The 13,217-nt window shown below is 38.9% G+C and overlaps 1 protein-coding gene across 2 annotated transcripts in view; it reads left to right on the top strand.

Annotated features, from left to right (window-relative positions):
* Positions 1–1,592: 1,592 nt before the first annotated feature.
* The window catches only part of LOC122073390 (transformation/transcription domain-associated protein-like), a 69,707-nt gene continuing 58,082 nt past the window's right edge, over positions 1,593–13,217 (top strand). The window contains exons 1-5 of one of the 2 annotated variants that reach the window (XM_042637971.1): positions 1,593–1,962; positions 2,227–2,930; positions 3,768–3,893; positions 3,996–4,081; positions 11,212–11,320. In XM_042637971.1, coding sequence (XP_042493905.1) covers positions 1,905–1,962; positions 2,227–2,930; positions 3,768–3,893; positions 3,996–4,081; positions 11,212–11,320 — 1,083 coding nt within the window. In that variant the 5' untranslated portion in view covers positions 1,593–1,904. Of the gene's footprint in view, positions 1,963–2,219; positions 2,931–3,767; positions 3,894–3,995; positions 4,082–11,211; positions 11,321–13,217 lie in introns of both variants that reach the window. The other variant, XM_042637973.1, reaches the window with a different exon arrangement.

Below are 13,217 nucleotides of genomic sequence, written 5' to 3'. Positions count from 1 at the left end.
CACCAAAGTCATTTTCCTAATCGATCCTATTATTTCACGTGTATACTTATATGGAAAATAATGACAACTTTTGATAATGACATAATAATAAAAAGATTTTTCTTTTAGGAGGCTGTAATCTTCCTTTAGATCAATGAGTCCAATTTGAACCACTCTTTGGAAACCTTCCCTACACTCGAAATTCTAGGGTTTTTTTTTTCTTTCTTTCTTGGAAATTCTTGAGTGATGGTATTCATACTGGGGCGATATCTAGGTTCCTTTCTGTGTGATCTTTGCACTTTCTATTCTCCAAAAAGGGAAATCGACTGGCATCTCTTCCTATCATGTGAAATTTCCAAGAAAATTTGGGCAACAAGGTTCTTAGGTGTAAGAATTGAGTGTTTGAGTGGGCCCTCCATTAGGCATATGTGGGAAAATTTTATTAACCAGCCTTGTTTGCCCAAAAAATATTTGTCTTTCTTCATTGCCATCTTCACGATTACTTTTTTACTTTATTTGGTTGGATAAGAACTACTCCGATAAGAAGGGAAACCTCCTCAATCGCCATAGTATCATGGTCAATATTAACAAGTGCGTATGTGATTTAAACTTGATCTCATCTTCTCTAACCACTAGAATACCCCCACAATCTTTAATCTGATTATTTCCTAGTTTGAATATCAAGGCCTTATACTCAGCACATCATGCATTATTATTAGTGGTGCAAGTTTTATAACAAATTTTCACATGGCGGGTTGGATAACTGTTATTTTTCAAAATGGTTCTTATATCAATGCTTTCTAAAATTTGAATTTGCAAGGAATGCATAAGAATCTGAGGTCAGAGGAATTCTCGAAAGAATGCAACAAACGCAACGATTAGGTATCACAGCCATCACAATTTGAAGTCTTTGGATTGACTTTAAGGAACTAGTCAAGCTATTTTAGTAGGATTAGGGTGTTGGCTGTAAAAGAAAATTGTTTCATTTTTATTGGATTTAAAACAATTATCGCAGGGTTTTGTATCTTTTAATATGAAAAGAAAATGTCAAAGGTTAGTGTCTATCACCCACAGTTGGTCAAGAACGCTAAAATGAAGTCTCTATGTACTACTTGATATCTTGTCTGACATGTATCAAATGCCCAAAAATGCCTTGTGCTCCATGCGATCGCCTTGACTTCATGCTTGATTGTTTTTGACCATTGGATGCGTGCTAGATGTCCTGTTGCGCTGCAGAAGAATTCAATCTGTCTTGTTCTCTTTGCTTGAATTAATTTTTCATTTTCAAAAAAGAAAAGAAAAGAAAAAAGACAATGATAAATCATTTTTTATCATTTTAAAATTATTTCTTTGCCACATCCTGAATAACTTCTGTGAATTGAACAAAAGACTATACATATTCTACAGTCCCATTGTTTAACTTCAAATTTTTATTTCCGTTTGGATTGAAAATTTAAATACAAAACAGAGAATCTTTTGGTTTAGCTGGCCACCTCTATCGTTCGATATGTCCGTTACTATCAATTTTTTTTTTCATAAGAATTTCCGTTACTGTTACATGTATCTCAAGGAGGGTCGTTCTGACAAATGTTCCAGTTGGAATTCTTGTACTGACCACAATAGAGGGCCTCGGGTTGGGCGAATAGCGACGATAATAAGCGTCAACCAGACTAAGAGGCTCGACTATAAATAGCTGCAGGAACGACCAGCAGGGGTAGTCGGTGATCGTCCAAGTTGAACTACTGGGAGAGCGGGAGTGAGCAACTCTCGCAGAAATACTCGTCTCCTCAGAACGCTCCCTCGACGGGAAAACGGTACAGAGAAGAGGGAAAACAGGCCAAACCCTAGAATCAGAGAGAAAATTTGCTTTAGCAGGAACAACGGAAAAGCAGAGCTAGGGTTTTAACCCACTCTGCAACTTCAAAATGAGTCCGGTTCAGAACTTCGAACAACATGCTCGGAATCTTATAGAGCCCGAAGTCCGTATCCTTCAAATTTCTACCGTCGGAGAAGTCTTCTTCGAAAAACTTATCTGTCTTAATTCCGCTCCGGCGAGTTTCGGACTTTCTGGTTTTTACTAAATTTTTTGCTAGTTGTTGTTGGCTGAAGAATAAAAATTGGAGTGATTCTTAATTTTAATATTTCGAACTTCGTGTTTGTGATTCTTACAGCTATTGTAGTAATTTTTCTAGTAATCTGCTTTTGTCCGAGAATATCGCTTTCCTTGATTGTTTCGTTTGAAATCAGCTATACAGGGAAGGCTTCAGATGGCAATGGAGGTGAGGGACAGCCTCGAGATTGCGCATACAGCGGAATACTTAAATTTCCTGAAATGCTACTTCCGGGCCTTCTCCATGATACTAACACAGCTAACGACACCTCAACTCACTGACAACCCCGAGCACAAGCTTAGAAATGTTATTGTTGAAATTCTTAATCGTCTCCCTCACAGCGAAGTACTCCGTCCCTTTGTTCAGGATCTTTTGAAGGTTGCCCTGCAAGTTCTCACCTTGGACAACGAGGAGAATGGCCTAATTTGCATTCGTATCATATTTGACCTCTTGCGGAACTTCAGGCCGAGCCTCGAGAACGAGGTCCAGCCGTTCCTTGACTTTGTTTGTAAGATATACCAAAACTTTAGGGCGACTGTTAGTTATTTCTTCGAGGATGGGTTGGGTGGACAAGATAACAAGCAGCTCACTGGTTTGGGTCAAGTTGGTACTGGGTACATTGGTGGCGGACAGCTTAACCCAAGCACCTGTTCTTTCAAGATAGTCACGGAGAGCCCGCTGGTAGTGATGTTCCTCTTTCAGTTGTATGGGCGGCTGGTTCAGACAAACATTCATCACCTGCTGCCTTTGATGGTTGCCACAATATCCGTTCCGGGTCCTGAAAATGTTCCCCCACAGTCAAAGAACCACTTCATTGAATTGAAGAGTGCACAGGTTAAGGTACGTGTTTCCTCTGCTGTAAAATTTCTACTCGGGAGTGAAGAAAGGAAAAAGAAGGGGGGTGGGGGAGCTTCAGATGGACTTTAGCACGTACTTGAGAAATCTTGTAGAACGAGAAGGATTAAAAGGAATTAACGTGACATTTGTCTGGCTGCATATATGATGGATTTAACTTACACTACAGGGAACAACTACATGTTATAAAGATATTAGCCTGAAAAGCTTGACTGTTGTAAGGATAAAAGACAATTATTGGTGGAATCGTGTTGAATGAACCCTACAAATGACTTGAATTAGAAAATGTCTGAGGTACTTTAGTTTTCCTGTCCCTTGCTGGGACTGAGATGAGCAATGCTTGAGAGTTTTTTGAGTTCCTCTTCCTCACACACACACACACACACACGCACACACACACACACACACACACACACACGCACACACACACACACACACACACACACATACACACACATACACACACATAAACTGTATCTAATCCAAACAGGGCAGTGTTTTATGATAGATAAAAAGATATCAATAACATGATACTGATATAGTAATTGAAGTAGGACAGCCAAGATTCTGATATAGGTTGATCCAAAATATATTGGATAGATGTAGGATCTTCAAACTATGTTTTGGAGGAACTAGGATCAGGTTTGTAGGGAAGGTAGGATTTTTGGTTTATGGGAGCAAAATTTAAAAAAGCTGCAGAAAAAGGGAAATTTCAAACTCAGAGAACAATATTCTGGCTTTAATTTAATGCTATTTGAGTTTGTGTTCTGCTTTGCCTTCTTTATTTCCTGATTTCCTTGTGTATTTCTTCATTTATTGCAGACAGTTTCCTTTTTAACTTACTTGCTGAAAAGTTTCGCTGACTATATAAGGCCCCATGAAGAAAGCATATGTAGAAGCATTGTAAATCTGCTTGTTACTTGTCCTGACTCTGTTTCTGTTCGAAAGGTGAGATATTTATGTTTCCATGCCTGTTTCTCTAACAAGTTACAAGGTTTTATTTTAATATATTTTAATTTCATAATTTCACTTGTGGCATTTTTGATACAGGAATTGCTCGTGGCATTGAAACATGTTCTTGGAACAGATTTCAAGCGGGGATTGTTTCCTCTGATTGACACTTTATTGGAGGAGAGGTACTAGTTTCAAGTCATTTAGACGGTATCAATGTTAATATGCTGGCATGTATATTAAACAAGAACAGTTGTTGTTGGGGTGGAGGGGAGTAAGCTGGACTAACACTTGGGACATTGTTCATGTGATTAAATTTATCAACCCCCATTTGGTTGATAATTTTGACCTTTTCACTTGAGGTTATCCAATTTATGTGATGTTTATTTTGTTACGTTTTAGTATTTTCCTTTGATTCCCTTTTATTAACTTATAAGTGTTAATTTAATTTAATTTTTTATTTTTAATACGAGGTCTAGTTATTTTGACATATTATTGCCTGTCTATATTCCTTTAAGGCTTTTGTGGCTATTGAGGAAAGTTATGATTGAGGTTGTGGTTCAGATCATAATTCTAGAGATGGAATTTAGGGCATTCCTTTGGTTGGAGGAGTAAATTCGTTTTTTCCCCTCTTACCTTGGGTGTAATGACAACCTTGTCCATGTTTGCTCCCATGGAAGGAAAAACACCATCGATTGGGCTGGTGATGTTCTCAAATTGCAAAAATTCCTATTCTTTGACAAGCCTTTGACCATGTGGAGCAGCATCCTGCATACATCCACAGACCTTGATATCTATGTGAACCTCAATACAGATTTCATCTATGCCTATTTTGAAAAATTGACATCCTTTTTTTTGCTAGTTATCCAAAATTATGGATACTCGGTTAAAGAAGCAAAGTACTATAACTAGACGTAAAGACTACTATTATTCTAAGGGTCCTCTAAAGTCTTTGAAAGGAACCTAGGAGTTGGGTGATTTTGTCTTATTGACCTAGGATGTCTGGGTATCAAGACAGATATGAATCCGGATTCCTCTTGATGTCGAAACAATTCTGAGGGGAAAAACCTATGGAAAATTATCGCTTTCAGTGACAATAATGTGTCCTTTTTAACAATGATTGATTACCAGCACATATAACAAATTTAGCCCCCGAGGTTCTATTGGTTGCCTTACTAGCCTAGTTGGCCAGAACTGATTGACTTCAATTGGCCGGTTGGTTGTGACAAAATTCACACACCAATTTGAGGGGAAAATGTGGCGATTACTCTCTCTAAATATTATATTTGTTTCTCTACCTATAGTTGTTATTTACTGTAGTAGAATACTGGAATGGTTTTTGAATATTTCAGTCATTATTGAGCATTATAATATCAGTAAGGTTTTGGATTCTAGATAGCCACTCTTCTGAGTTGTTTCTCATTTTTTCTGTCAACTTATCTTTTCCTCATCCTCTTGTACTCCTCTTTTTTTATCTGGCCTGTCTCTACTCCTTGATGGATGTTTTGTTGATCTATGAGATACACATGACTCACATGTTAATATGATAGATATTTAATCCATCTGTCTTTGATATAAACCTGAATATTGGTAGTGGAGAGTGGGCAGGATTTTCTTTCTTCTATTCCTTATTTTATTTTTGGGCGAATAATAAATATATTTCCAAGAGAAGGAAAAAGAGGAAATATACAAGCCCAAGGGGCAAAGCTAAAGAAGAGAAAAAACAAACAAAAGAAACAAGAGGGCTAGGAATCCCTTAGGGACAAGAAGGCGGGGGGGGGGAGGGAAGGGTAGCTAGGGTAGACCCTAGGAAACAACAATAAGCCTTTTCCTTGGGGTGTCTCTCACAGGGTGGGACGGGACTATACTGAGTTTGGAACTAATATCAAAGTAGATGACATTCTAAATCTTATCCAAAGAGCGAGATTTGGAAGTCCATCTACGAAGGTTGTATTCCATCCAGCTATAGTTGATGGTGGTGCAAAAAGCGAGCTTTCTAGCAATATAACAGATAGTCGATTCGGCAAAAGTTATATCAACCCAAATCCATTGTTTGGGGAGGGGGAACGAACATCTCTTTTTAGGTCAGCAGTGACTAAGGACTCTCATTCCTGTGGAGACCTCAAGTGTAGGCAACTCTAGGACCAACCACCAAAAGGACTCCCAAAAGGTGCCAATTGTCATGCTAGAGAGGTGGAGTTGCCATTTGAAATAAAGGAAGTGATAGCTCTGATAGCAATGAGACGAAGGTTGATAATGTTAAGCCAGACCTATTAGGCATCGGGATGGGCCAAGACGGTCCAGAGGGAGTCTTTCCAAAGGAGATAAGTGTAGACTCAGGAAACCCAAATGCTGTCATGTTTGGAAAAAAGTTTCCATTCAAGTTCGAGAATGCTTGTAGAGTTGACATCTCTAATGTGTCTCAATCCAAGGCTACCTATTCGCTGGGGATGATAGATAGAAGATCCATCCCTTTCCAAAGGAAAGAGCACATATGGGATTCAACAACCTTTATGGTGGCGAAAGGGAGCTTGAAGACACTAGACTGGAAGACGTAGCAGGATTTTAGAACTGATCTGATGAGCTCAAGACGCCCAACGAACAAGAGTAGTTTGCCTTTCTAAAGTTGATGTCTTTTGCTGATAAGGTCAAGCATGGGGGTGGAGTGGTGGCCAGTGAACCAAGAAGGATGAGGTGAAGGCCAAGATATTTGTCAAGGAGAGATCCCAAGGAGAAGCTAGTGGATTTAAGAATAGGGCCTTTTTGGGAGTCAGCCGGCAAGGAAGATATGAGATTTGAGAAGGTTTATACAAAGACCTGAGAGGGATTCAAATAGATGGAGGGAGGAGAGAATTGTTTGGATGGAGAGAGAGTCAGCCTTTGAGAAGATCACGAGGTAATCGGCGAAATCAAGATGAGAAGGATTAAGAGATTTACATTTGAGGAGGTAGAGATCAGTGGAGGATTGAATGGAATAGGAGAGAAGCTCCAAGGAAAGAGGGAAAAGGAAGGGGGAAAGAGGACATCCTTGGCGGATCCCAATTGAGGAGGAGAAATATGCAGCCAGGGAACCGTTAACCAGGGTAAAGAATCGGGGGGAGGAAATACAGGAGAGGATCCAATTGATAAAATTGGGGGGAAAGACATGTCTCGAAGGACACTGGAGATGCAATTCCAACTAATGGTGTCAAAAGCCTTATGAATGTCAATTTTGAGAAGAGCAACATGGGTGAGATTTCCTCTCAAAACCTTTGACAATCTCCTGACAAAGGATAATGTTGTCGAAGATGCTACGCCTAGCAATGAAGGCGGATTGGTTGGGGCTGACCAAAGAATCGAAGACAATTTGATTCTTATTGGTTAAGATATTGGCAATGAATTTATAGAGGAGATTACAAATTGATATTGGCCTAATGTCACTTATGGAGGAGGCACCGTCTTTCTTGGGGATAAGACAGAGGAAGGTATAAATTATAGCTTGAATTTGGGAGGAATTGAAGAAGAAGCTACAGAGAGCTTTGAGTAGATCTAGATTAATGATATCCCAGCAAGAGTTGAAGAACCCCATGCTGAACCCATCCGGCCCATTATCTTTATTAGCTTGATGAGAAAGGTCTGCAGAGGTAATCCCATCATCAAAAGGAATGGAGTGAAGGAAGGGAAGGAGATTTGGGGGATAAATTTGTTAATTAGGCCCAACGGGATGGGAGAAGAAGGGGAAGTGGGGGGATGGAATAAGTTTGAGAAGAAATTGGAGGCTTCAGATTTAATGGAATCCATCTCTAGAGATGAGATGGAGAATGGAATTATGGTTGGTACGGCTTTGAAGATCTGTGGAAGTAGGCTGCATTTGAATCACCCAATTCAAGCCACTTGATCTTGGATTTTTGCTCAAGGAAGCTTTCTTCCTGGGAAAGAAGGGAAGAAAGCTCAAGAGAGGTAGAATGATCATCAAAGGTAAGAGAGGGGTTATGCTGGTCAAGATTGGAGGCTGGCTTGAATGGGGGCAAGCTTGGCCCTACATTTCGTGACCTAAGAGGTAATGTTGCCAAAGGTGGAGGAGTTCCAAAGCTTTAGGGCAGCTTTGCCATTCTTAAGCTTTCTGGAAAAGGCTATGAGGGGGGAGAAGAAAGTTTAGACAGGTTTACTCCAAGCTTCTCTAATAGCAGGGAGGAAGTCCTGATGCTGAGTCCATATATCAAAGAATAAAATGCTTGGGGCTGAAAAAGATGTGAGGCTGGATGAGAAGGGAAATGGGACTATAATCAGAGATACTTGGAAGACCAAAAGAAGCATTTGAGGTAGGGAAAGAGGAGAGCCAGTGTTCATTGACCAAGACTCGGTCCAGCTTACAGGCAACCCTATTTGAACCACTTCTCCTGTCATGCCAAGTTTTTTTGTAATCCGTCCATCTAAGATCCTGCATGTTGATAGATTCCAGACAATCATTGAAGGCCTCGACCACATTAGAATCTGTAGAGGAGCCACCCCACTTTTCATGAGCAACTTGGACAACATCACCGCCTAGGCCCCAAGGTGTGGGACCAATTGTGGTGGCAATAACTCGAAAATCATCCCAAAGATGGGTTCTATCTAAGGCACAATTATGGGCATAGATTAAAGAGAAGGACAGGTTGAAGGAATGGGAGAGGTAATGATATTAAGAGGGATACATTGGGAGGAGGGGAAGGTGGAGGTGATAAGGAGTTTAGTGGGGTTCCAAAGGAGCTGTATTCGGCCCAAAGGAGATTAGGAACAATTAAAAATGAGAGACCAAGAGGGGGCAATAGACGAAGCAATTCTGAGGGCATTTTCTTCAGGGATATGAGTTTCAAGGAGTTAACATAAATCAAAATGAGAGGACTTAAGGAAGGTGATGCAGATACACACCCATGGAGTGATCCATAGCCATCTGGGTATCAAGACAGATATGAACCGGACCCATATTTGACTTGGATCTAGTAGGATTTTAGAAGTCTAATTTATTTGGGAGAATAGTATATTTACTTTATTTTATTCTATTTGTTTTAGGAAGTTGAGTATGTAGGAGTTAGAGTCGGTTTAGAGCTTGTTTCCTTTTTTGAATTGTTTCCTAGTTTAGGCTAGCTTCTATTTCAGTTGATTTCTAATTTTGTCTTTTATTTTCCCTATATATTGGTTGTAACCGATGGACAAAATCAGAGTTTGAGAAGATGAATTGAATTTGGTTTTGGTGAATAGCCTGCGGGCATTGTGTGCGATCCTCTTCCTCCCCTTTCTTAGTGCGATTTCTCCCTCTCCCATGCAACTCTAAGTTTTCTTAGGAATTTCTTCCCTTCCCCTACCAGCCTTCAATCAACTTGGTATCAGAGCCGAAGGATCCCATCCTTCCTCCCCTAAATCCCTCCTTTCCCTCCCATCATTACGCCCATTTTCCTATTCTGTTACATAGCCTCTTCTCGGTTTCTTTCCAGCACCCAATAATAAATAGAAAAAAAAATAAAAATCTACAGGATGATAATATGCTCCTGTGTTGTGATGCATATCGATATATCACTTCAGTCTAATGATTCATTGCTCTACTATTGTTGCACTGGAACCATAGGATACTAAATTGTTTGTTGCTGGATGATGCCTAGCAAAATTATTGTGCTCCAAGAATATAATCTTTTTGTTTCTTTTGTATTAGGAACAGTGGGGTACTAAAACATCTTGTTTGACCTGTTAGTGTTCCATGATAATTTCGGCCTTTATCCCTATCGACTGGGTTGACACCAAGACACAGACAATGATAGCCGTTGTTCCTTAATGACTTGCAATGATTTGTACACCTCTCTGCGTGTTGTCGGACACTGTTAATCAGATGTTTATAATTTACATGTTGTATTGTTAGTTTGATATAGGGGGCCATTACTTAGAGCAATGGTAAAAGGTTCCGGTTACCAGGGCAAATGCCTGGGTTCAGAATTAGGATCGACTCCAAACTTGACCCTCCCAGGACCCCACATAGGCAGGACCAACACTGTGTAATGACCTTTTTATTATTAGTTTGAAAATATAAGGACAATCCACATATCATAGATATAGCCATAAAGGTGAACGGATATCTGGCTATTTTTTATTGTTATTCTTTATTTAAAGCTTATTTTTATCCTTCCTAATTTTCTTTTTTAACTAAAAAAAAAAAAAAACCCAGTGGTGAACTCCCATTTATTTCGGATATGAACTAATTTTTTTTTGAACAAGTATACCATTTGTTGATTAATTATTCTTAAAAAAAAAAATCTCATGCTACATCCCCTCCCCTTTTTGAATCTGAAACTTTAAATTATGTAGTGGATTCTTAATGTATGCCACACAGTGAGAAAATGGTACGTTGAAAACTTGAAATACGTTATCACATTCAAATCCTAGGTTTCTTAGTGAAAACCAAGGAAAACCTCCTGCATGTTGCATCTTTTCAACTCAAAGTTCTTCCGTTCTTGGCTACCCTCGAATGGCTTGGTACGCGCTTCCTGGCCCCTCACTAAGTCTTGGATGCAGATCAGTGGCCTATTTACCGAATCGTGATTCTTTTTAGTCCTATTGTTGCAAACGAATAAGACGGTGCTGATTCCGATGTTAAGCCTAAAAAGCATATAAATTCATTGAAAATGTTGCAATATCTTCTATACGTACGCTTTAATAAACCTCTCATTCATACGGTCACACACTCACACCCATAGGTAGAATACCCTTATGTTTACACAGCACGAATAATTATAGCTTATAAAAAGTGCTTAGTTCAACTTTCTAAATTTTCACTGTGTTCTAGTTAAGACTTGATTTTTTAGAGGATGTACGAATCAGTACCTTTATTTCCCAAGATTTCATATGAATGAATCGAAGAAACATGAACTTCTTGGGTTCACATTCACGGAATGATTTGTTTCTTTGAATACCTAGTTGATCTTTACATTGCTTGAATATCATATCTAGTTTATTTACTTAATTAATTCACCTAAAATAATCCCGAAATCCCTGCAACAATGGAAAGACTGAAATATTTTTTTTGTCTGAAATTTATCATTTCTGTGCTCCCATTGTTGCATGAAAGTATGAAACTATTCCGAATTTTCCCCTGCATCTCTTCATTGGGAAATTGTCTTAAGCTTGTAGGAATGTTTATTATGTTTGTGTTAACTTTTGGGAAGGTCTGTAATTTCGATGATCTCCTTCCATATTCTTGCGTATTATGACCTGCTTTAATTTTTAGATAAATCTTGATTGTTTTTAAGTTGATAATACCGTCTTTGAACTTTCTATGCACTATTCCTGTTTATTAATTGTGTGTCAGGGTTTTGGTGGGAACTGGTCGGGCTTGCTTTGATGCATTGAGACCACTGGCTTATAGTCTACTTGCAGAGATTGTGCATCATGTCCGCGGGGATCTTTCACTATCACAGGTTCTCTTTTGGATTAAGCCATTGGATACACTGTTGGTTGGTGTTTTTGTTTGTCATGATCTCTCTCTCTCTCTCTCTCTCTGTGTTTGCATTTGGGGTTTGGTTTCTGTAACTTTTTTGTTTGCTTCTTACATTACTAGCATGGCTATACAGTTTACATTCCATTTCCTTCACGGTTACTCTGAATTCTTATTGCTACTGTTATGTGATAGTGTGTGTTTAATGTTTTGACTCCTCTAGGGTTCATGCAAATATAAGATTGTGTATATTTTTGTTTTTTGGGTGAATAAATAATTCATTACCAAGAAGAAGAAGAAATACATACAGCCCCTAAGAAGGGGGTGGGGAGAAAGAAAGGCAAAAATCCAAACTCAAGGAGGGGCATTCTTGATAACAGAGCTGGGGCCAGGAAGCTACAATATGACAATTTCGAGGTGAGGGATTACAAGTGGTAGTAACACTGGAAATCTTGGCTTTAACGTCAAAGGAAATGAAGCCCCAAATCTTTTCAAGAGAGCAAGAGGTGGAGGTCCATTTCCTATGGTTTCTTTCCATCCAGATCTGGTTTATGGTTGTACAGAAGGCGAGCTTTCCAACAATATCACAAATAGACTTTCCTTGAAACGTCATATCCATGCAATTCCACTCCCTTTGAAATGGTAGAATTCTCCTATTGACAAGGACCCCTTTCCAGATAGAGGATGAAATAGTGCAAGCAAAGAAGAGATGATCAATGACCTCCGGTTAATTACCACAGAGAAAACACAATGGGGCAGCAGGAATGCCTCTTTGAATGAGGAAAGATCGCGTAGGCTGGCACTTTGAGAAGACTTTCCAAGCCGTGAAGCTTTGACTAGGAATGCGATTATTTATTATTACCTTAATTATTTTAGGGAATCCAATCTAGAAACTTGGATGGACTTCTTTAGGTTGTACTTCTGGTAAGTTTGGTTGTTGACCTGAGAAGAAATTGTAAGAAATTGATACGGAAGGTTTGGGTTAATAGAAAATATGACTTAGATGGAAATGAATGAGTAACCCCCCCACCCCACCCCACCCCACCCCCCCCCCCCCCAAAAAAAAAAAAAAAAAAAAAAAAAATAAAAAGAAAAAGAAAAAGAAGAAAAAAAAGAAAGAAAGAGTTGAACGGAGAAGTAGGATTCATGTTGCTTATTCCATTTAGTCATGGTAGGGCTTAATTTAGGAGGGTGTTGACCTGAGGTGTTTAAAAACTGGACAACCATTTCAGTTGTCTGCTTTTATGGTGAACCCTTGGACCTGGATGGTTCAACCATTCTATATGGTTTAGTGGATGTGAGACGCTTGATAGCTGATCAACAATCATTAAGTAAAAAAATTATAGTACTTCTCATTCCTTGATTAATGTGCTATAAATCAGCCCATTGATTGATTAGCTTACTAATTGGCTCTTATAAATATAGAACCACATTTTGTTGTGGAAACTTGCCTTAGTTTTTTCTTTTTCCCTTTTTCTGATGAATAAATAAATTCATTGCCAAGGTGAAGAAAATATACGAGGGAAAAGGGGGGGGGTAAATAAACTTACCTTAGTTTAGTTTGTAATAAATTGGGTAATATCAATAAATTGAAAGCTTCATGCATAGAATAAGAGAGATAATCAGTATGTATTTGTTAGAGTTTACGTAATAAGGGTACTTTAGGAACAGATTTATTATCTTCGTATCTTGTATTGCATTTTCTATTTTTTTATCTCCATAGGGAGTTGTATGTAATTCCCTACCCTTGAGCTCATTTTGTGAAGACAGATGATCAATTCGCAGCCATCTTCACTAAAGGTGATGCAAGATCGAATCACAAGTGATCCATTCCCAGGTAGGATCTTTAGTACATTCAATAAAGTTCAGATTCAAGAACA

Source organism: Macadamia integrifolia, chromosome 3 (assembly GCF_013358625.1).
Source record: "Macadamia integrifolia cultivar HAES 741 chromosome 3, SCU_Mint_v3, whole genome shotgun sequence".
NCBI lineage: Eukaryota > Viridiplantae > Streptophyta > Magnoliopsida > Proteales > Proteaceae > Macadamia > Macadamia integrifolia.
Note: the sequence above shows the minus strand (reverse complement) of the source record. Positions and strands in the feature narration are given on the sequence as shown.